This window comes from Barbus barbus (assembly GCF_936440315.1).
Source record: "Barbus barbus genome assembly, chromosome: 30".
Lineage (NCBI taxonomy): Eukaryota > Metazoa > Chordata > Actinopteri > Cypriniformes > Cyprinidae > Barbus > Barbus barbus.
In genome coordinates this window covers 19544010-19569173 of record NC_136758.1, presented here as the reverse complement: position 1 = coordinate 19569173, position 25164 = coordinate 19544010, and the positions used below count along the sequence as shown (strand labels likewise).

The 25164-nt window shown below is 40.4% G+C and overlaps 1 protein-coding gene across 3 annotated transcripts; it reads left to right on the top strand.

Moving 5' to 3' along the window:
* The first annotated feature begins 7270 nt into the window (after positions 1–7270).
* pla2g4f.1 (phospholipase A2, group IVF, tandem duplicate 1) lies at positions 7271–24032 on the top strand. 3 transcript variants are annotated; one of them, XM_079386443.1, is made up of 22 exons: positions 7271–7337; positions 7515–7647; positions 15016–15060; positions 15224–15296; positions 15702–15838; positions 15976–16107; positions 16220–16260; positions 16406–16448; positions 16642–16699; positions 16891–17057; positions 17227–17346; positions 17533–17567; positions 17720–17858; positions 18004–18140; positions 18265–18487; positions 18586–18703; positions 19641–19778; positions 20021–20125; positions 20527–20706; positions 20923–21092; positions 21196–21382; positions 23370–24032. In XM_079386443.1, the coding sequence occupies exons 3-22, from the start codon at positions 15052–15054 to the stop codon at positions 23678–23680; spliced, it is 2523 nt and encodes an 840-aa protein (XP_079242569.1). In that variant the 5' UTR covers positions 7271–7337; positions 7515–7647; positions 15016–15051; the 3' UTR covers positions 23681–24032. The 3 variants fall into 3 exon arrangements, 2 of the variants coding, with proteins under 2 accessions (XP_079242569.1, XP_079242568.1); XR_013782429.1 differs by lacking the exons at positions 7271–7337; positions 7515–7647 and having other exon boundaries at positions 14809–15060; positions 21193–21382; positions 23370–24029; XM_079386442.1 differs by lacking the exons at positions 7271–7337; positions 7515–7647 and having other exon boundaries at positions 14845–15060.
* Positions 24033–25164: the final 1132 nt, after the last annotated feature.

Sequence of the window (25164 nt, the reverse complement as noted above, 5' to 3'; positions counted from 1 at the left end):
ATTGATTAGGCTACAATGATTCAATTCAAGCCAATGGTTGCGAGCAGGGAACGGGCTCGGACCCTTCTTGTCACCTTGCAGGGCCAGAGGCCCTCTTCATGCTGAACTCCACCCCCCTTCCGAAGCCATTCAGTCCTTTATGGGAAACGGAGAGCAAAAGGAGTGAAAGATGGCAATTATCTAATTGGACTATTAACAAACAATTCTGTGAGTGTGTCTGGTAGGGAACAGAAGAGGATGGGGAGGGGGGAGCTGGACTAACTTCATTTAGCGAGTGTGTGGGGCAGCCTGTTGTAGAGAGGGAAAGGTTGTTTAAAGAAAAGATGAGAGGGAGGGACTGTTTAAAGAAAAGGTAAGAGGCTACGAAAGGGGGCCGCAGGGGCATCGGGCTGATTCTGCGCCGAGCTTGGGAAAAAGAGTTCGGTGGGACGTGCACCAGCTGTGGTCTAAGACGTTCCAGGTCAACAAAAGATGAAGATGTCCTGCATGGAGACTGTGGGACACTAAACTGTCTTGGTGCAGAGGCGTCTTCAAATATCTGTTGCTTTTGAAGACTGTCGGTCCTGTATAAAACCTGTTGAAAAGAACAACATATGTTAGGTTTGGGATGAGGGTTTCCTACCTTGTTTTAAGACATTAATATGCTATCTTAAGTTACTAATATATACCCTTAAGTAACGTATATAAACCCTAAAGATGCTAATATGAATGCTGAAGTTATAAATGTCAACCCTTGAGGAACTAATATGTAACCTTAACTTACTAATATCAACCCTTAAGGTACTAATATGTTCTCCTAAGCTACTAATATCAACTCTTAAGGTAGTAATACATAGATGTACTCTTGAATTATGAATATTGACCCTTCAGATACAAATATGAACTCTTTAACTCTGAAAACCTAAATTTAAGGTACTAAATATACAGCTTTAATTTATAAAATTCAACCCTTAATATAATAATACATACCTTCAAGTCAGTGCTTAAGATACTAATTTAAATCCTTTTAGTTTCTAAAAGTTACTAATATCAACCCTTAAGGTATTAAAATATACCCTTTAGTTATTAATATCAACCCTTGGGTTACTAATATCAACCGTTTAAGTACTAATATACTTTAGGGGTAGATAAGGCACAAAGGTGTAACTTTGAGGGTACTGCCACAGTGTCAAGCTAAAGGTACATATTTTTAACACATTTTTTTATATTACATGCAACTCAACTAGCTTTACCAGCAGGAACTACTTGGTCAAGAAGTTTCCAACATGGCTGATCAATATGAAAAAAATGCCTATGCTGGTCCAAAAAGTAGAGTGGCACCAAACCAGCCAGGTTTGGCTTTTCTTGTTTAAGCCGGTGGGTTCACCAGGTTAACTACCAATTCAGGTACTTAAAATGTAGGCAAAGGTTTTACGTTTATTTTGTTTTGGGGATTTTTGCTTTTATTTTTATAGGAAAGTAGAGTGTAGTGGTGAGTGGGAGAATGGGACCAGACTTGAACCTGGGAATCTGAGTGCCATCTGTTCTGAGCATGTACATAGTCCACTGAACCTGACGTATCAGGAAATGTTTGACCCGGTGCATAACACGCAAATTACGCCTCAACCTTTTGATACTTACAAATATTACAAATATTTGTATTTTCATTATAATAATGTGAGTGGTATGAGGGACACATTATCTGAAATCAAACTGCATTGACAGCATCTAAAGCCTCATAAGATGCAACAATTTAGTTATTTGTCTTGAAAATTAATGTCCTGACCTTCAGTTTAGTCACTTCTGTCGTTAACAATAACAGTCATAACATTGTGAAATGCTAATATTTTCGATATGGCATTTTCGGGCTTTCATTAATTTTTTTAACATGTCTTTGTGAAGGTTATTCAGATATCCCCTAAAGAAGTAGCAGTGAAGAACCCAGAACAATATGAGTGCTGTTTCCTTTTCCTCTCTGTTTGTCTCTATTGTCTATCAAATGGTAAGTAAACCCACAGTGTCAGAATGGCAAAACTCACCCACCTCATTTATTTAGAGACAACAAAACACTTCAGCATCAAAAGAGAAGCGGGACAAAGACGAGATGGGTGGAAACACACATAGATAGAGACAAAAAGACAGATGGTGAAACATATCAATAGATAAATAAGAAACAAGACATGACATGACAATACCTGAAGATGGGAAGGGCACATTTTGTGCCGCTCCTTTGAGTCTGGGCGATGCAGCATGCGGGTTATGCAGAACTACAAGATTTTACAAACCTGTGGATTTTGGAAAAACAAAACAGAAGTGCATTAGAATGATTAAAAAGGCCAGGATTATTGATCACTACTTTCATTTAGAATATCTGCTTCATAAAATGTCTATATGGATGTTATGAATGTGTGAAACTATTCAGATTCCCACAATTTAATGTTTATTACATTTCATAAATTTATGTCATAATTGAGACAAAAACAGATTAACAATAAAGCAAAAAGTAAATAAATATATACCAATATGCACCAATATTAAAATTCTGCCCTATACTGATATAACATTTTTAAGGTTAGGTTAAAGTGTTCATTTTGGTTTTAATTAATTTTAGTCTAGTTTTAATGTTACAGCCGATAACCAATAAATGGCTGATGTTAAAATTTTATTAAAAAATATTGTAAAATAAAATAATAAAATAGTTGAAAATATTATAAAATAAAACAACAATGCAGACAAAAACTGTCATTTTAAATGCTGCAAGTGAATTATATACATTATAAAGAAAAATATACAGTATAAAAAGTGCTATTTAATAGTGTTATTAAACATTCACTTTAAGCAAACATTTAAAAAATTTGAATGCACAACTAAATATCAATATTGATAAATAATAAAAAAAATATATATAAAATAGACAGTTATACTGTTTTGGCACAGATATGCTTCTCTAATTACAAACAAAACCACTAAACCACAAAACTAAACCACAAAACTGTGATAATTCATAAAAAATAAAAATAAAGGCACTAAAGTCTAGGCGCTACTCTTCCTAATACAGTATTATACAGTATATATTTCCGTGTTTCAACAATAAAAACCTTGAATTATGCTACTGTGATAGGGTAAAAAAAAAAAATAAATAAAAAAATTCACCCTACGGATCCCACTCGCCACCCCCAACTAACACCAGTGCATTCTTACTCCGCTAATACACCCATTACCAGACAAAGTGTGTTTTGGCTGCAAAAGAGGCCGAGGGGGAGAGACTTGAGTCGTATCTTGCTCTTAATAGCTCATTAGTAGAGCGAAGCAGGCTCTCTTCTATATCGCTAGCACCTTTATTCTGCTAATGTTCCTCGTACCTCTTTCTGCCATCTACAATGTGTCAAATGTACCAAGTAGAGCCAAAACCTGGGAACGGTTACAAAATATACCAGGCTACTACTAGAGAGGGGTTGTTCTGAAATTATATTCTGAAAGGTTCATATTCTCGCACAAAGGTGGATTGTTGCTTGTGTTGGGGGGAGGGGGGGTGAAACAGATAGACTTCAACAAAAAATCATTAGAAAAATGGAAAAACTATTTTAAACCAGGACATTATCAGTTAAATTAACATACATTTCTTTTAACCCTAAAACACAACACAATCCATTCTTCTAAATACTGAATAATTCTAAATACTGGTAAAAACCTGTGAAAATCAATACGGGAAATTATTTCATATTAACACTACATTTGGCCCTGTTTCTACAGACATGTCTAACTGTGTATATACACAATTTAAGTATAAATTACTGGAAAATGTTTCATAAAATAATACTTACATAAATGATATTATACTGCATAATATTTTCCTCACCTCAGTAGAATACTTATTATACCGCAAAAAAAAAAAAAAAAAATTATATATATATATATATATATATATATATATAAAATTAAATATGCTATAGCTGATTGTGTATGTGTATTATAAAGTGTGTATTTGTAGACAATCAAGTAAAAAATGTTTTAAGTCTGGCACCTTCAGGCAGGCCATATATTCATTGTTTTACATGCAATGTCTCAAAATCGCATCGTATATTCTCAAGGATTAGACACAGACCTGGCTGTTTTCAAACGGAAGTGATTTTCAGATAATTGTTCTGGAGGGCATGTCGTCAATGTTCCCTCTCTTTCTCTTCCATCCTGTTACCTAAAGCCTCTCATTCAGATTTAATAAATCAATACCATCTCTCAGCCTCTGCTCAAAACAGTGCTAAGAACCATCTTCAAATCATAATAGACCATATAATACCAGCAGAGAAAAAAAAAACACAGCTTCATCTAAGCGTGTCAGTCTGACCTGGAGTCTGTATGTGTTTAAGCACACAGGCTGAGGTTTCTCATCAGAGCAGATTTTGTGAGGGTCTAATGTGGGGTTTCAGAGCCAAAACAGGTGGAGCAGGAGGGGTGTTTGTAGCCATGGCGCTCATCTTTGAGATGAAATCTCAGACAATCACTCCAATTTCAATTAAATGAGCTGGGCTGCAAAGAGATGAGGAATGTGTGTTTTCAGCTTTCTTTTATGTGCAACAAAAGCTTTAACAAAAGCAAACATGGTCTTGTAAAATTAAAAAGTAGTCATTTAAAGTTTTTAAGAATTCAAAAGGCACACAAAAGCTCTATAATCGAAGGAAAAAAATATTTGAAAGAAAAACATTTATTCATCTAAACAAAGGAACTGTAAACATTTTCATGAACATTTAACGATTTTCTTTTCTCTTTACACAAAGAAAATCAGCCAATATATTTGCACTGATAAATACATGTTATTTTATCTAAAAATAATAGATTTGAAAGTCATTTTCAGACAAATGTAGAAACATTAATCTGCAGTTATAAAATGTCATACAGCATTTAGGCATTTTAGGATAAAGATCTCCCTCCCCCCCCTCTATTGTCCCACTTTAGCTTGTTACAGCACTGTAGCTGTTACAGCACCGCTATGAGTTTGAGGATAAATTAATACAAGCTGTGGAATATAATGCACATACGATTTGCAGATGTGGGCGGCATTTTGGGAGGAGGGGATCTGTGTGTGAATGAATAGAGTGATGCAAATTGATGTAGTCAATACAAAGTCTGGTTAGGACACCTTTACTGCACATACACTGAAATGTGTTTCTTAAGATTTCTTTTAGCGAAGAACGTGAACAAAAGCTGGGAACACATAGGCCTACCGTCAGTAATTCAGCCACTGGAGACGTATCTATAATAAAAAGTAGCTAGGGAAGGGAAAACGTAGGTTAAAACTTGTTCACAAAAATGTGGAGGATGGAAACAGACCTTGAGCACATTTGCCAACGCGTTTCGAAAGTGTTTAAGTCGACGCTTCTTCAGTTCCCTACAGTTTAGCGACTGATGCCATCTTCTGGAGGCAGAACGACTTCGCATGAGAGTGACGAGACTAGTTGTAACTTTTATATAGGCCTACTCCAGTAATTATTTGTTACAATAAATAATTTAAAAAAAGTTAATTCCTGTATAGACGCATACCTTACAGTTTTGGCTACAAAAAAGTTTTTGAACATTTTCACATACAGCTCTTTGATAACGTTTTGACAACAACCGGGGCGATGGGGTAAGTTGTCACAATAATTGAGCCTGCGATTAAACTGTCTGTTATAGACAGTTTAAAGCTAAATTTAAACAGTAAAACAGTTCAAACACAAAACACAGCATAAATGTGAAAGGTAACATCAAAACAATGTTTTGTTAATAAATACTGGGATCTATAAATTGTGTTAAATTAATTGGCAGGTTACAGTAACCTGTGTACAGGTTTAGCTATACTTGTGAGGGCCAAATGTCCTCAGTAATATAATCAAATATCATGATAATCAACCTGTGAGGACAATTTATGTGCAATTTATGTTTTGTTACTCAGTGTGTCCTTTCACCTTACACCTTTAACCCTATAATTGTCCAGGTAGGGTAGGATAGTCAAATCTAGCCTAAACCACCCGCCCGCAGGTTGAAGTCCTTCAGGAATGATGTAGAAGTCTCCATTGTTCATGTTTGAGACCCAGTTTCATGGGAGGTAGTCGTAACAATAAAATCTCTTATTTTATTGGTTACAATACAAAGCAGTTAATGCAAAATTAAACAAAAAATCTGGTAAATTATAAGTTGTCAAACTCGCAGCGATAGGCTACTTGAGATTCTGTTAAGCATCCGTCAGTATCAGGTGTCCTTCACGTTTAATGCAGGCAACATCTGAAGAGTGGATTACTTTTATAAATTTTTTTGGGTCATTCCAATTACACATCAATATCTGTGACCCATGACAGATGTGCTTCCTTTGTGGCTTACATTGCTGTCTGCGTCTAGCACTTTTTTCACCGTAGTCTTTGTCTGTCTCATGTCCATTTGATGTTGCAGCATGCTCTCTTCACCATTATCAAACTCAGACATCTAACTTTCACAATTGATGCTTATTCATCCAAACAAAGCAAGTTTTGCAAGTGAAAGCATCTTTATCTCAAAGCACATATGGCATTAACTTAAAACAAGCAAATAAAACATAACTTTGAAACAGGTAAATAGCAATATCATTATCCATATCCAAAACAGTTTGTATGTACAACTGATGAATTTTACAGTTATGCAACCGAACTGACTTGAGTTGTATAATGACACTATTGACTTAGAGCTGCTTTACAGTAGAATTTGAATTTGATGCTGCTGTGAAACAATCTATATTGTATAAAATGCTTTAGAAATAAAGTTGACTTTCTGATTGGCTTGTATGCATTCAGTGTGTCTTGGTACAGTGTGGCATTCAGTACTGGCTAGGTGTCGGCATGATTGTGACCCAGTGTCGGCTCAGTTTCAGTACCCAGACTCAAGCCAGTTCTGGCTAAGTGTTTCATTTCTTGTCGGCGTGATTGTGGCCCAATGCTGGTGGTGTTGGCTCAGTTTCAGTACCCATGACTCGGGCCAGTACTGGCTAAGTATTTCATTTCTCGTTGGCGTGATTGTGGCCCAATGCTGGCAGTTTTGGCAGCCGGACTCGGGCCAGTGTATCTGGGCCAATTCTGGGGCGTCATTCATCCCATGTCCATGCCGAGTCTGGCAACTGCAAAATAACTGCGAGTTATTTCTTCCGGCCTGCTGGATCTGGGCCATTATCGGGGCAAACCGTTTTGGCCGAGGATGTCTTTTGTGATTTACTGTGAAATAAATAAAGGTGTACTTGCCCCACCCACTGGCAACATACTAGTTTTTGGACACCTTAGGCAATACCGGCACACACATAAAAACACAGTGACAGTACTGGCAATCATGACGTGTTGACACTGTTATGCAATTTATAGGTAAGTAGTAGTCTTTTTATAGGATAATAAAAATAATTGCTGTTGTTCTATCAAGTGCAAGTGTAACGTTCTTCATTCATCGTTCTATTTTTCTCGTTATATTTAAATCTGCATCTTACAGTAACACTTACAAAGAAATGGGATGTGAATGAGTCAGAAAATGTTTTTGCTGAATAGGTTTACACCCATGGCCCTGCGATATTGGCTTAAAAAGAGGAACAACACTTAAGCTACTTTACAATTTATACCCAGACAGACCTAGACAGACTGAAGATATTCTTCTGAAGCAACCTTGCTTTCATTGACCTGGGTGAGTATCCACTTAAAATCCATTGAAAAATAATTCAGCAAGTGATTGTACCAAACTGAAATAATGCAACCTAATATAAGCAGAACATCAGACATCCTTTTGAGGTGACAAAACTTTGCAATGTGAACACTTACATAAGTTTAGAAATTAAACTGTTAATGTTTAATGTTTTTGTAGAAGCAAAATACTGTCATTAAAGAGGAATTTCATGTTGAACTCACCATCATAGTGAATATGCTCTCCTGTTACATACAAATATTTATATCAGTTCAGTGTAAAAGCATTCTGTCTTGTTCTGGTATGTCTTAACAATATTTATGTGTTATGAAAACGTCTCAGGTTACGTATGTAACCATGGTTCCCTGAAGGGAACGAGACGCTGCGTCGAAACGCATATGGGAACGCCTTCAGCGTGACCAGGCTCTGAATATGATGTGTAATCAGTCAAACAAGGGCGAGGCGTCACGGGCGGGGTGACGTCACAACCAGGAAGCATGTAAGCACGTGCGGCGGAGCCGGCTTCAGCTTCAAGTCATGAAGCAAGCGCTGGGAGAGATGCCGGAAGTGTGGCAATGCGACGCAGCGTCTCGTTCCCTTCAGGGAATCATGGTTACATACGTAACCTGAGACGTTCCCTTCCAGGAACTTCGAGCTGCGTCGAAACGCATATGGGAACGAGATACCAACGCCGCCAGACTGACAAGTCCCTGCCTGGTGTCAGGACGAAAGGACAGAGGAGCCGGGAGTGGTTCGGATGTCGAGGTCATAGAACCTAATGAAAGTCAGGGGCGTGGACCACCCAGCTGCGTTGCAGATGTCCTGCATGGAACACCTGTCCAGAAGGCCGCCACACCTCGGGTTGAGTGCGCTCTGACTCCCACCGGCGGGGGGAGCTCAGAGGCCTCGTATGCCAAAGCCATGGCACCCACAATCCACCTACTAAGAGAGGGCTTCATAGCAGGAAGACCCCTCCTAGGCGGACCATAGCACACAGGCAGCTGGTCCGACTTTCTCCACAGGGAGGACCTGTGGATGTATGCGTCTAGTGCTCGCACTGGACACATTCGGTTGTGCTTCTCCTGGTCTGGCTCCCCGAAGGGAGGAGGACAGAAGGTCTGCAGTACGACCGGCTGTGGAACGACCGATGGGACCTTCGGAACATACCCCACGCGGGGGTAGAGGAATACTTTGTGACGTAGTCAGGGCCTGAAGGTCACCCACCCTCCTCAGAGAGGTGATAGCCAATAAGAAAACGGTCTTGATAGTGAGGAGTCTCTCAGTTATCTCCTGAATGGGCTCGAAAAGGTGCAATGCACAGAGCCTCCAGAACCACAGCCAGGTCCCACGTAGGGATGCGAGATCGTACCGGAGACCTCAGCCTCAGCGCACCGCGGAGGAAACGTGTAACTAGGGGGTGTCTACCCACTGACTGGCCACCAATAAGGGCGTGGTATGACGAAATAGCTGCCACGTAGACCTTAACAGTGGAATGGGTTACCCCTGCGGAGAAACGGGCCTGCAGGAACTCCAGTACTGCACCAACAGGGTAGTTGACCGGGTCGAGCATGGCGGTCCCCACACCAAGAAGTGAAGAGCCTCCTCTTCAAGGCGTACAGTTTCCTCGTTGAGGGAGCTCTGGATTGGAGGATGGTCTCGACAACCTCGGTTGACAGACCGGAAGCTATGAGTTGTGCCCCCTCAGGGGCCACACCCACAGCTTCCATAACTCCGGGTGAGGGTGCACCTCGGTCTGTGAGAGGAGGTCCCTCCTGACGGGCACTTCCCACGGAGTGCCGTCTAGGAGAGATATCAGGTCCGAGAACCATACTCGGCCCGGCCAGAACGGCGCTACCAACGGTAGATTGAACTCGTCCCGGCGCACTCTCGCCAGAACTCCCGGGAGCAGAGCGATCGGGGGGAAGGCGTACAGACGGAGCCTCGGCCACGTCTGTACCATAGCGTCCAGTCCCGGAGGAGCTGGAGGAACCAGAGGGGACATTGCGCTGACTCTCGAGTGGCGAAGAGGTCCACCTGTGCCTGGCCAAAACCTTCCACATCTGCTTCACCCCTCGGCCCCTGTCTCGACAGGACGCCTGCTCCCACATAAAGATGCCCAGGAATGTGCATAGCTCTCAGTGATAGAAGCTTGCCCTAGGACCACACAAGGAACTGGTGTGCCAGCTTATACAAGGGGCACGACCGCAGACCTCCTTGGTGGTTGATGTAAGAGACCACTGCCGTGCGCACCAGCACGTGGTGATCTCTTAGGTCTGGGAGGAAGTGCTTGAGCGCATGGAACACAGCTAGGATCTCTAGCTGGTTGATATGCCACGTCAGGTGGCGACCACTCCACAGACCGCGGGCAGGGTGGCCACTCATGACCGCACCCCAACCGGTGAGGGAAGCGTCCGTCGCTAGCGAGACGTGGCGACAAGGAGCTCCCAGCACCGGGCCCCGGGACAAGAACCAAGGATTCCTCCACATGTCTAAGGCACGGACAACGGCGTGACACTTTGACAGCGCGGAGCGAGTCTCCCCTCAGGGAGACCCCCTTGGTCTTGAGCCACCACTGTAGGGGCCTCATGTACAGCAGGCCAGAAGGAATCATGCTGGACGCAGCTGCCATGAGCCCAAGCAGTCTCTGAAACTGCTTGACAGTGAATGGCTGGCCTTCTCACACTCTCTCGACTGCCGTGAGGATCGACTCGATCCGAGCAGGGGTCAAACGAGCCTGCATCGTGGTCGAATCCCACACTACACCTGGATAAGTGGTTCTCTGAGCTGGAGAAAGCACACTTTCCTTGGCGTTTAGTCTTAACCCCCTAAATCTTTCATGTGGGCGAGAACGACACCTCGAAGCCGAATCGCCGCCCGCTCTAATTGAGCGAGGATCGACCAATCGTCGATATAATTGAGTATGCGGATGCCCTGCAGTCGCAACGGGACCAGTGCCGCATCCACACACTTGGTGAAAGTGCGGGGTGAGATTGCTAGGCCGAGGGGAAGAACCCGATACTGATACGCTTTGCCCCTGAAAGCGAACCTCAGGAACTCCCTGTGAGAGGGAAGGATGGGTACATGGAAATAGACATCTTTGAGGTCTGTCGTGACAAATCAGTCCTCGGACCTGATTTGAGATACGATCTGCCTGACAGTGAGCATCTTGAACTTCAGCTTTCTGGCTGAGCGGTTCAGAAGACTCAAATCCAGTATGGGCCTCAGCCCCCCATCCTTCTTTGGAACAATGAAGTACAGGCTGTAGCAGCCGGCGTGGACTTTGTGAGGAGGAACCAACTCGATGGCTTCCTTCCTCAGCAAAGTATCGACTTCCTGTTCCAAGACCAGAGCCTGCTCGGGGCGGACCGTAGTCACACAGGCCCCGTTGAACAGCGGAGGTGGCCCATCGAACTGGATAGCCTCTACCATCCGCAGGACCCAAAGAGACACATTCGGCAGTCGCTGCCAGGCTGCCAAACGATCTACTAAGGGAATCAGTCTCTCGAGACTGACCTCTGGTGTTAGAGAAGCGGCCAGACCGCTGCCTCGCTGCGGCGCACCGGCAGGAGACGCGTAATCTGGCGGCCGAGGCGAGTTTCTCAGGCCCGCTGAAATCACAGGCAGAAGAACCTGAGAGTAACACTCGCTGGGACCTGCTGTGCCCTGGAACTGCAGGGTTGACAGACAAATCCCCTGAGGGCACCGAGGGGAGACGGTCACCGTGTGCCGCGGTGCAAGCCACTCCACCCCAGTAGGGGTCGCCCTCCGTGGTCCTGGGGCTCGCCCGTCAGGACCTTTTGCGCGAGGAGCTGGTATGCGGAGGAGGCTGCGCCCGCCCAGCAGCCACCTGATTTTAGAGAGCGCGCATACCCTCTGCCCACCAAAGATGTTGTAAGCAGAGCAGGAGCCTTCAAAGGCGATGCCGTAGAGGGAGACAGATAGCTCGCAAGCGCCTGTTCAACCCGCGGCATCGCCGCATACTCGTGCTCATTCAGTTCCCGTGGGAACGAATGGCCGGGACGAAAAGATTTCACCCGCGATCTCGACACCTCGGTGAGGAGATCGGGGAAAACGGAAGGCTCCTGTGTCAACGCTCGTCACATCAACCTCCTCGGAGGAAGAGAGACGAAGCGTTGAGCCCTCGGAAGAGACCGCTTCCGAACCAAGAGACGGGGCGCCAGATCAGGCGCGGGAGGAGATGGACATGCCTGTCTGACTCTCGCCAGCCAGATCAGCCTTTTTTTTCGTTTTTTTTCTCTGCAAGCCCCGCGAGCGCAGCCGCCGCTCTGCCTTTTTTTCTCTCTTTTTTACGGCAGAAGTGGGACCGGCTTATTTTTCTCTTTGTGCTTGTGCAAACACTGCAGCTTAAAGCTCATAGTTATATCATATTGGGGCGACAGAGGCGGCGAAACCTCGTGAACGCTCGTCACATCAACCTCCTCAGAGGAAGAGAGACGAAGCATTGAGCCCTCGTCTCGGGGGAAGAGACCGCTTCCACACCGAGAGACGGGGCGCCAGATCTGGCGGATACGGGAGGAGATAAGGACATGCCCGTCTCACACTCGCCAGCCAGATCAGGCTGCGAGCCCCACGAGTGCAGCTGCCGCTCTGCCTCGGCAGCAGCGGGACCGGCACCGCGTGGGGAGCTCGCGAAGGCTCCCTTCTCGAAGAGAGCCCTCCGGGTGCGGAGACCGATTCTGCGTGCTCCGCACCCAGGCAGACCACACACAAATCGTGTGTGTCCTCGCTCGTGATATAGCGAGGGCAAGGATGCACACACGACTTAAAACGGGGTCTGAAAGCTTCACCCCTGAGCTTGCCCTTGGCTTTGGCATGATACTGAATGCTTTCCACTTAAAACTAGGACAAACAACAGTAAATAAGACTGACACACACAGAGCGCTTCGCTGAATGACAAAAAGCTGAAGCCGGCTCCGCCGCACGTGCTATATATGCTTCCTGGTCGTGACGTCACCCCGCCCGTGACGCCTCGCCCTTGTTGAGATTGAGGTCTCTGCAGAGTAAAAAGAGGGTGTTTCTGAATTTGTGGGTGTTTTCAAACTGCTGGGAGTTTCTCAATCATACAAACAAAATGATCCCCCTTACCTAACCCCACCCCTAAACCTACCATCACTATGACGTCAGCCAATCAGGACACATGGTCTAAAAACGCCCCGATCTGGTAACTCCCATTACTTTGCTGCAGAGACCTATACTCATAGACATAAAGATATGGCTGTGTACAAATTCAGGGTCTGCATCCTCCTTAGGATCCTTCCTACACGGTTGAAGGAGGAGGGATCCTCCGACGTCCGCAAAACCCGGAAGTCGGTGCTTGTGAATTTGGACAGCCTACCCTTCTTTCAGTTCCCTCCCTTACCCGTTGCTCATATCCTGTCGCCTAGCAACCGTGACAGCGCCAAGCAAGAAGCGGGAAAATGGACAAACAAAGAGTTATTCTCCTCATTTTAATTCTTTTGGAAGAAATAAAGCAATTAAATAAATTAAATACTTTCTTTGCTCGTTGTCGGAGTTTTTTATATCAGACTACAAGACAGTCACATCCAGGTAAGCCATTATAGCCTATTTTTATTTGTTTTTAAGTATTCTACTAATTTCTCCTACAAATTCATTGAGCCGAAGCATAAACTTTAGCTTGTTTTGTCAGAGAAACTCCTCTCCCACTCCGCTACCGCTCGCTTCGTCCGCCATTACGCTCTGCCGAAAAGAATTATGGGATAGGTAGGACGGGAAAGGATCCACCACACCCATCCTTCCAATTCGGGGAAAAGGAGGACGTATTTGTGGGCCGCATTTGAAGGATCCTACGAATTTGGACAGCCTTCGTCGCGGCGCTGTGACGTAACATCCTTCACATGAGTACTCCGAAGGATGCAGACCCTGAATTTGGACACAGCCTATACTTGCCCTTGTTTGACTGATTCTTCTTCTTCTTCTTCTCAAGTTTAATGGCGGTTGGCAAACCAAACTTAAATGGTGCATTCCCGCCACCTACTGGATTGGAGTGTGGATAACGTTATGGTAGTAGTGACCTAAATCCTGTTACTTAAATGAGTGTCTTTTAAGAAATTAAATACTTCTTCATATATTTTAAATTGCTTTGGGCCATTACCTAATAATGCTTTGATAGAAAAAGCTTCCATTTCCATTTCTCTTAATGCTTGAAATAATTTAAATCTTTCTCTTGCATAAGCCTCACATTTTAATAATACATGTTCTACTGTTTCCATATTTTCGGAACTACATTTGTCACAATACCCAGTCTGGTGTTTCCCAATCCTGACCATACTTTGATTTAGTAGACAATGGCCAATGCACATTCTTGAATTTATAACATCCTTCCTCCTATTTCCAAAGTTTCTTCTTTCAAAACCAACTGTTCCTTGAATTTTGTATAAATGTCGACCCTTATTTCCACTGTCCCACTCCTTCTGCCATTTCTTCCTAATTGCCTTTGCTATTATACTTTTTATCTCAGTCTTACTCAATGCAATTTTAATATCAACTTCTTGAAATTTTATGGCCTGTTTGGCTAAACTATCCACCTCTTCATTTCCTGCCACCCCCATATGAGCTGGTATCCAAAGAAAATAAATAATGATACCCAATTGTCTGATTCTAAAAAGACTTTGTAATATTTCATAAATTAAGTCCTGTCTAGCTGTAGAAATACCACTTGCTAGACTTTCAATTGCAGATAAAGAGTCTGTGCATATAACTGATCTGATTGGCTGAACTTCTTCGACCCACTATAATGCTAATATAATTGCTATTAATTCTGATGTAAATACTGAAATGTGATCTGATGTTCTTTTCAAAATGTTGACTTTAAATTGCGGTATAAATACTGCTGCAGATGTTGTACCAGAATCTGGATCTTTTGAGCCATCAGTATATATCTGGATGGCACTATAATATACATGATCTATGTAATCTTGTACCTTTACGCTATCCAGGATATTCTCCTCATTTTGTTTATCTTTGTGTAACTGGATATCTATAAAAGGCATTGGAAAAAACCAAGGAGGAATTGCTGGCAGAACCACACATGTAGCAATATTAACATCTTTAATTATTTCTCTTGCCTCCTCATTTTGTTTGACTGATTACACATCATATTCAGAGCCTGGTCACGCTGAAGGCGTTCCCATATGCGTTTCAACGCAGCTCGAAGTTCCTGGAAGGGAACCTGGTATTGTGATTGAAAAGGTTGAATTGTGACTTCCTAAGAAGACCAATAACTTTGCCGTAGTTCTTGGAATGCATTCTGCATAAGCATGAAAACTAGATTTTCAAGCTGTGCATGCACCACCTTTTGCATTAATATACAGTCTCATTTGAGTTTCACAGGCAGCTGGATCCAGATCTCAGTGCAAACATTCAACAATGCTTAAGGTTAGCTAGTATTTCCTCTTTTGATTTCTTTAAATGATTGTAATTGAGATGTATATCTTGTGATCACAGATCATGAGTTGTACATACACTTTCGTAATCAATTGACATTGTTTTTCACTATTTCTCAACCACTTAATTTTCTGTTTCTGGTTGTTTGAAACAGAGAGAAGTCAAGCCATACTGGAACTTGTCAGTCAAAGTTTTACATGCGACGATCCATCGGTCCTGTGACTACTGTGAGACAATCTGTCCTCTTAACCGCAGCTTAATATATTAATTTACAAATTTTTATTTTCTTTTTAGTAGAAGTGTAAAGTTTAAAGCAAACATGTTTAAACCTGTTAGCAGTTTTGCTAAAAAATGTGTGTTGCTGCTTGAACTTGCTCTGCTATTTACACATGCCTGTAATGTAGTAGGATGCAATATTATTTCTAATCTCAAAGTCGAAATCAGTATAGATATCAATATAATCCTTTGCCTATGTAACATATTTTTGAAGGTGTTTCTGATGTTTCTACAATTTGACAACTAATGCAACAGTAACCTTTATTCATGAGTATTCATGCATACAAATAGATCAATGCTTAATTCTGTCAGTCAGCTCACAAATTTGTCCAACCCCCCCTTTAATTTCTCTTTAGGGTCTGCGTCTGACTGCTATGTCATCCTGAACTTACCCACGGCATCGGCCCTTACAAATCGCACCAAGACTATAACAAATAGCGAGAAACCTGAATGGAATGAAACTTTCACTTTCAGGGTGCACAGCAACATCAAGGTAAACCACTAAATTTTTTGTCTGCTCTTAGAATGTTTTATTATATTATCTTATTTCTAACCTCCTTATTTCTATCTCTCCAGTAAAATATGTCATATGAACAACACTAACTCCTTTCTTCTCTTCTCTATACACAGAACATTCTAGAGATCTTGATCTATGATGAGGATCCATTACTGAGAGACGACCATTGTGCCACTATCCTATTTGATATCAGTAACCTCACACATAGGAAAAAGGAGACCAAATGCTTTATAATAAATGATAAGGTCAGTTATATATGGAGATCTCGTATCTGAACAGGCATTTCAATATAAAATAAACACTTAGTTGACAGAGCACTTGATTTTTTTAATGTGACCGTAGTACTTTATTTTTCAGACCAAGGATGAACTGTGGATGGAGTTTGAACTCACTAAGAGGTGAGTGAGTATGCCTTTAGCAGTTCTAGGGAACACTTACAAAAAGAATTTTTCAAGCAAGAACTGGTTATACAGTTAGTTGAATGTGCATGTCCCTACATGTAAATCTGAAAGTGTCTGTTTTGTGTTTAACTATGTGCTGCAGCTCTGAGACACCAACGTCATGCGTCTCTAATGGAGTTTTGGTGGTACGAACCTTTACTACAGCTTTCTTATAGATATATCATGGGTTGCAGTCAGATGATTTAAAATGATTTACAGTATAAGAAGGTGTCTTCCTAAAAGGCTACAGTTTTAATATAGGCTACACGCATTCCTACCACTCTCAAAAATATAAGATAACTTTTATCAGATGAGCTTTATGCATTCTCTTTAAAACAGGCAGGTCCTTTTTGTGAGCTGAATGTAGAGATAGACAAGCTTCTAAAGAAATCCGAAGGTAAATAAAGACATTTTCATCCACATTTCCCATGCAAATGTTTAGATATTAGTCGGCTATGGGAAATTCATTGGTATTCAGAAATAACTGTAAAAGAATATAAAATGTTAAATTGCTCTGTTCTGTAAATTAATTTTGAAAACACATAAAATCCTAGATTTAGGTGTTTTTGCTTATTCTCTGTGGTCCAGCAACGCAAAACATGGTGTTAAAACTGAAAGGGGCATACAAAGAGGATTTCATGATCTCAAATTCTGAGGCAAGCTCCAGCTTCCTGAAAACATTACGTTACTACATCAACCGAGACCTGGAAACTGAACTTAATCTGACCTCAGAAACTGTTGACAGCCCAGAAAACGTAGGTCATCCATGCCAACAGGCATTCCTGATACACGTTTATTGAAAATTGCTGTAAAAAACTACCACATACATTTTATTACTTATGTATACAGTACCTCATATAATGGCTTGTAGATTTATAAAGCACATGAAACAAAGTTTGGCTTTAAATGTTTACTTTTCTCCAGATTGGGACCGTAGTAGTGGATGCTGCTGTTTCAGACCCTGTGGACATTGGATTGACTTCTATCCCTTTAAAACCATTACCATCCAAACAACAGATTACGGTCTCTTTGCCTCTGGGAGAGGTGAGTTATTGATTCATTAGTTGATTAAATCTGAATGTGATACTCCAAAAATGGTTTATTGATAATATAGTAACACATAATACAGGTAACTGAATAATTTACATAATGTATTAAACAGTCCTGTATTTATACTCATATTTTGTGCATTTGATCTAAAAAGACCTTTCTGTTTTCTATTTTTCAAAGAATAACGTTGATCTGCAACTGAAAACGGATGATCGGTAAAAAATCGTGAATTAATTCACTTCTATCCTCTAATAAATTAGAATTTGAATGTATTAAATTAAATATTGTTAATTACAATACTATTTATCAGCTTTCATTTCAAATCCATCCTAACCTCAGAATTAAAATGCTTTTGTGTGTTCTGAAGCTCTGATGAAGAGCTGGATGTGCGTCTGGATTTTGATATCCCAGTGGAAGAAAAGAAATTTCTGGCGAAGAGAAAAAAAGTTGTGTCACAGGCTCTACAGAAAGCTCTGAAACTCAGCTCTGCACCTGAGCCCAGCAAGGTACTATAGACCCAAGCATAAATCACCCAGATGCTCAGCAAAGAACTGAGGGATGTTTTCCTACAACATTCTACATTCTATTGTTGGTGTAGAATACAAATACCCAACAACAAAATTGAATTCTGTGTTTGATGTGACTCCTCAGGTCCCAGTACTGGCTGTGGTGTGTTCTGGTGGTGGGAGCAGAGCATTAACAAGCACATACGGTAGCCTTCAGGGTCTTCAGAAGATCCAGCTTCTTGACGCAGTCAGCTATATCACAGGGGTTTCAGGTGCCACTTGGTGAGAATGAGGAGTCTTAATGTATTTTTAAACATAACTTTGTTTCTGATAAAAACCATGTGTGCCATTTCTTCTGTAAGTCAGCCAGTCAGACTGAGTTTTTTGTTTAATCCTCATATTTCAGGGCTCTAGGCTCTCTTTATGAAGAACCTAACTGGTCAAAGGGTGGCATTGATAAGTCTATGGAGTCCATAAAGAAGGAGCTCTCTAAAAAGTTGCTCAGTATGTTTTCCTCAGAGCAGCTAAAGGAATACAAACAGAGGATGGAAGAGCGAGAGAAGGAAGGACACCTTATGTCTCTCATCGACATGTGGGGTCTGGCTTTAGAGTATCTTTTCCAAGGGAAGGTAAAAAAAAAAAAAAAAAATGCACAACTTCTGTTAGCTGTCAGTTTTGACTGTGTGTTAAAATTTGGTACACAATATAATACACTTTGCTTTTATAGAAACCCATGGGTACACTATCTGGAATGCAGAGGACAGTGTCTGAAGGCCAGAACCCTCTTCCCATATTCACAGCTGTTAACCTGAAGCATGGCAAAGCAGAAAGTATAATAGATGCAGGTATGTACAAATAAAAATTTAAGTGCCATTCAGCTTCTTGTTTCAGACTAAGACATAAATCTGAATCATCTTTACATAAGAAAATGTATATAAATAACACATGGCCGGTAAGTTCATAATACTGCTGTAATAAATGTCAAACACAATTTATATTTGACACATCTGTTAGTTTACCTATCTGTCAGACAGTTTACATATTATAAACCCACACTGTCTAATAAGTGAACCAGACTTTCTTATATAGTCAAAAGTTTGTTTGTATTGAAGTTCATGTCATTTGATTAAATGCGTTCATTCGGAAACAAACTGCAATGTCATTAAACATAGTTGACACTTGAATAGTGCATATTAGAGGAGCTTGAGGTATGATAGTATAATTCTGTAAATAAATATAATATAAAATACCATAAGTTTTTGTATTATACTTGTATATATAATAAATCCATGTTTTATTTGACATGTAATTAATATAAATTGTCATTTAAAAGCATTAAATTGAGTCATAAATGTCTGTTGTGGTGTTTAATATGAAAATAAATGTAATTATGAATGTTGCATTGTAGCTGTTGCACCTTGTGCACTTTATAATTGTGACCGGTCAAGTACAAATCCTTTTTACTGCCTTTATATTATTCAAACTTCTTCAAGCGCTGGAGTGATTTGCGATGACTGTTGGGTAAATTTCGCTATCAGCTTCCTGTGAAGTGATGTACAGTATCAATAGCTATAAGAGACTATTCAGCAACTGCTTCTGAAGATATAAACACATGCAAATGATTTTCTTATCCAAAGAGTAACAGAACACTTTTAGAATAGGTTCACTATATGGTTAAGTAAGGAGTAGATAATAAACAACTATCTTGTAGCTTGATGCTACGAATAAAAGAGCTTATAACAGATAAATAATCTTATGTTTTTTTTTCTGTTTTCTATTTAGAATGGTGTGAATTCACTCCATATGAGGTTGGATTTCCCAAATATGGTGCTTTTGTACCTGCACAGAACTTCGGGAGTGAATATTACCTCGGCCACATGATCAAGAAACTCCCTGAAACTGGATTGTCCTTTCTTGTAGGTGAGTTTGAGTGTATTACGCACATAATGAAGACATGAAACAAAAGAGAAATTGAAGGCCGTAAGGAAGAGAAGGAGAAAGTGGCATGTTGAACCCAACGTCTAAAAAACATTGTGTTGCTTGTTATGACCTGTAGGCGAGTCTACAGCTCTATTTGAACATGATCCCGTGCTGTAAGCAAATTATGTAAACTGTAATCAGTCACAACAATTAATAAGTCCAAACTCTGTGTGGTTATAAAGGAATGTGGAGCAGCATTTTCTCTCTAAATCTGACGGATATCTGGAGTCTTGCCACAGGAGTCAACCCTTCTTGGATGCCTTACGCTGGAGGAGTGAGTAACACAGGTGAGAGTTTGTGATGGTTTTTAACCCCAAACTTAACGGTTTCAGGATAATTATAAGAAATTTTTCTTGAGAAGCAAATCAGCATATTAGAATGATTTCTGAAGGATCACGTGACACTGAACACTGGAATAACGGCTGCTGAAAATTCAGCTTAGCCTTCACTAGAATAAATTATATTTTAAAAACATTTCTTATTTACAAATAAAATGTTAAAGCTTGAATTGTAACAATATTTCACTATATTACTGTTTTTATTGCGGTTTTGATTAAATAAATGCATTACATTATCATCAGACTTCTTTCAAAAAACAAATCCCTAAACTTTTGAATGGTAGTTACATTTGTGTTTCATTATTATACAGAGATATGATGCAGCTGTCTTCTTGTCTTCCTTTGTAAAGAGACTGATAGTAAACCAACAGCACTTGGTACATACCTGATCAGCCCTGTGACTGACTTTGCTAAAATGCTGTGTGGCTTTATGACCAGCCGCCCCATTATCAGCCAGATATACAACTTCCTGAGAGGCTTCAACCTGCACAGCAACTACAACGAGAACACAAGCTTCATCACATGGAAAGGTCTAGAGCTCTACTTATTCCACTGACCATTTCAAGTGTGCATCTGTGTTTATTATATTTATTCTTCAGATGGACTATATATTATATTAGTTTTATTGCATGTGTGTAGATGTAATTTGGTGATGTCTGTCATTGTATGAAATACAGTATAACCAGGGCCGTCTAAATAGCTGATAATGTTTGCTGTCATCCATTATATTCATGCTCTGTCTACAGATACACACCCAGATGCCTTTCCTAACACCATGACTCCAGCTGATCCTGTGCTGAACTTAGTAGATGCTGGATTTGCCGTAAATGCAGGATTTCCTCCTTTGGTTCACTCTCACAGACATGTGGATGTTATTCTGTCTCTAAACTACTCTTGGGAACAAGATCAGTTTAAGGTGAGGACCTGGAAAATTCTATAAGTTTTGATTGAAATGCAAATATCAGGAACTTAAAAAAACTTTGAAAAATTAAAAAATGATGCCTGTTTGTGTCCAGTAGGTCATAAAGCAATCTCAGGAATACTGTGCTGATCGGAAGATTCCATTTCCAAAGATCAATTTCAAAAAGGTGGAGTCAGAGCCGCTGAAGGAAGTTTACGTGTTTGAGGATAAAGACAATTCGGAAGCTCCCATAGTGCTTCACTTTCCCTTGGTCAATGTCTCATTCAAGCAGTTCAAAGCTCCTGGTAAGCACTACCATCACTCTTTACATCCCATCTGCCATATTCCTAAGAGAAATTACAGTGCTTCTAAGGCAGAACTGTATTTATCTTTCTCAAACATGGTTATTGTAAATACACATAAATATAAAATACATAGTGTATAATGTTATATAGATTTTGTCTATATTTTTGACTATAAATATACATTTATCCATAAAAATGGACAATATACACTACTGTTCAAAAGGCATCTTTAATGCTCACCAAGGCTGCAATTTTTGATGATAAATTGAATAAATTTTTTTGATGAAAATTGAGAAATATTACAATTTACTGTTTAAATTTTTTTTTAATATATTTTAAAAGCATACCTAATACATTTAAAGCACTTTAACAGTTTAATTGCAGTATATTGTGATTGGATATTACTATTGTTTGGTACATCAGCTCAAATAACCAAGAATATACATCAGGGATCAATGCTAAGGATTTTATCTATTGGCCCGATTGGGCCAGTGGTTCAAATTTTTACTTGCCCTGCCAACATTTTCACTGGCCCTGACACACAAAAAAATAATATTTGCTGTTATCATTGTTTTTGATCTCTATTATAATAAATAAGCTTATGACACCAATATTTTAGATACCAAATAAATTTTACAATTCTCTTTCAATTTCAATACCACAGCAAAAATCACTTACCCAATTTTTTTTTGTAGCTTTGATTTTTCATAGCCATTTGAAATTAGAGGCAGCCACTGCATTTTAATAATATGCAAAAAAAAAAAAACATATGCAGGGTTTGATTTATATTAGACTGTATAATTTCAAAATCTTAAGCAAAAACAGAATGACCTGACTTTAACTATGTGAAATTATGCCACATAAAACATCTGCATGCATGACTCAGAAACAGCAGGCGGGCTGAATGAGACCCGGGTTAGGGATAAACCGCACCCTGGAGAGGATTGTGAAACAAAACCCAATCAAAAATGTGGGGGAGATTCACAAAGAGTGGACTGCAGCTGGAGTCAGTGTTTCAAGAACCACCACGCAGAGACGTATGCAAGACATGGGTTTCAGCTGTCGCATTCTTTGTGTCAAGCCACTCTTGAACAAGAGACAGCGTCAGAAGCGTCTTGCCTGGGCTAAAGACAAAAGGACTGGACTTCTGCTGAGTGGTCCAAAGTTAGTTTCTCTGATGAAAGTAAATTTTGCATTTCCTTTGGAAATCAAGGTCCCAAAGTCTGGAGGAAGAGAGGAGAGGTACATAATCCACGTTGCTTGAGGTCCAGTGTAAAGTTTCCACAGTCATTGGTGGTTTGGGGTGCCATGTCTTCTGCTGGTGTTGGTCCATTGTGTTTTCTGAGGTCCAAGGTCAACGCAGCCGTCTACCAGGAAGTTTTAGAGCACTTCCTGCTGCTGACCAACTTTATGGAGATGCAGATTTCATTTTCCAACAGGACTTGGCACCTGCACACACCACCAAAGCTACCAGTACCTGGTTTAAGGACCATGGTATCCCTGTTCTTGATTGGCCAGCAAACTCGCCTGACCTTAACCCCATAGAAAACCTATGGGGTATTGTGAAGAGGAAGATGCAATACGCCAGACCCAACAATTCAGAAGAGCTGAAGGCCACTATCAGAGCAACATGGGCTCTCATAACACCTGAGCAGTGCCACAGACTGATCGACTCCATCTAAATATTGAGTGCTGTACATGCTCATACTTTTCAGTTGGCCAACATTTCTAAAAATCATTTTTTTTGCATTGGTCTTAATTGATATTCTAATTTTCTGAGATACTGAATTTGGGACTTTCATTAGTTGTCAGTTATAATCATCAAAATTAAAGGAAATAAACATTTGAAATATATCCGTCTGTGTGTAATGACTGAATCTAATATACAAGTTTCACTTTTTGAATGGTATTACTGAAATAAATAAACTTTTTCATGATATTCTAGTTTTATGACCAGCACCTGTATATGTGTATGTATGTGGTTTAGGTGTGAAGAGGGAGGGTGAGAAGGAGCGGAAGGAGGGAGCTGTTGATGTTGAATTTAACAGTACCACCTCCCCATATCTCACCCACAAATTGACTTACACACCAGAGGACTTCCAGAGGCTCATCAACCTCACTTCCTACAACATCCAAAACAACAAAGATGTCATTCTGAATGCGCTAAACAAAGCTTTAAACCGAAACAGAGAAACGCAAACAGGTGAGGATAGCCACAGCAAAAAGAAGGCAGCTGTTGGAAAGACCAGTTCAGTGTCGACACAAAAACCAGGATCACAAAAACCACAAAAAAACTGAAGCACATTGATCTGCAGCACCGCTACTGTGAAGAAAACCTGCATCCTTAATGCAATTCTTCTTTTTCTTTAAAATGAAGTTGTCAAGAATATTATTAAATTAAATTTTTTTGTGATGATATTGTCAGACTTTGTCTCTCTGTGTCTCATTTGGTCTTCTTGTTCCTGTCCTCGTTCCATGTATTTATCAGTTCATTAGTTCCAGGTGTGTTGTTTATTATCTAGTTTAGTCTTTCCTTTATAAGCCCTGTGTGTCCCTGCCTCTGTGTCCGGTCTAATTGCCATTCAGTGTTTGCCTTGCCTGTGCTCCACGTTTCCTGAAGTTGGTCATTAAAAGAGATGCTTTGGTGAAGAACTCCTTGTCTCCTTGTCCTTGTCTTTTGGTGAAGAACGTTACGTGACAGATATACTATTCAATATTAGCTTCACGTTATTTATTTTTTAAAAGGGGATAGTGAAACAGCATCTTTGTTTCTGTCCATTTTAACCTGTCACATTTCATTCAACCGGTCACATTTCTGTCATTTCAACTATTTTCTTCATCAGTAATTCTAAAAAGTGCAATAAAAAATGCATCACTTTGGCACTATTTTGATTCTTATTTTCAACAAAAATGGTTTTAATTAGTTAAGACCACTTATTTGGCAACACAAACCTAATTCATTAATTAAAAGACTATTTTATTTTACTGACAGACATCGCTAGATATGAGATATTAGCCTTCTGGCCAGAGACATGTCAGCCAACCTGATGTCAGCAATCAACAGTGTACAAAATTATTAATTTGTGATTGGCTAATTAAGCACAGAACTCTTTTTCTTCTGTTTAAAGAAACCCTCATGACAACAATATCAGTAGTAGAGACATGTTATGAGTGGTGTCCCACACATAAAATATGTGGCAAGTTTTTGCTGTGATTCCCTATTGTTTTGTTATAGAGTGCCGTTGGGGTGTGCCATATCTATGCACTGCACGTCTTTGACGTCACTAAACAGTTTCACTGTCTTCCCTGGATTCAAAGCAGGCTTTGCAAGACATGAACAACTGTCGGCTATACAAACAAACCACACCACTGAAAACATCTACAGCCATTACTACTATACTATACTATACTACTGTTACTATAGATTCAGAAAAAGAGCATTCTTGTGGAGTTCAATGATAGGGTCTTATTCTAGAATAAGCAGATAATCAGACTGTTACAACCTTTTCCACATTGTATGGATGCATTTAATACGCATACATAATCTTCTGCAAAATGAGCAAATAACAAACAATGCAATGTAAATGTTTATAATAGCTACATTTTCTCAGATTAGACCTTATATCAGAAGGGGTGTGATTATTACAGTGCATCTGAATGAAAAGGGCTAGGCTGGTATTCATGGGCACGGGAGGGTTTTCATAAACACACAACATCCTCATAACTTAAATCTTAGTGTTTGTTTAAGTTTTATGAGCCTGGATGTGTCACCTTTGTCCACA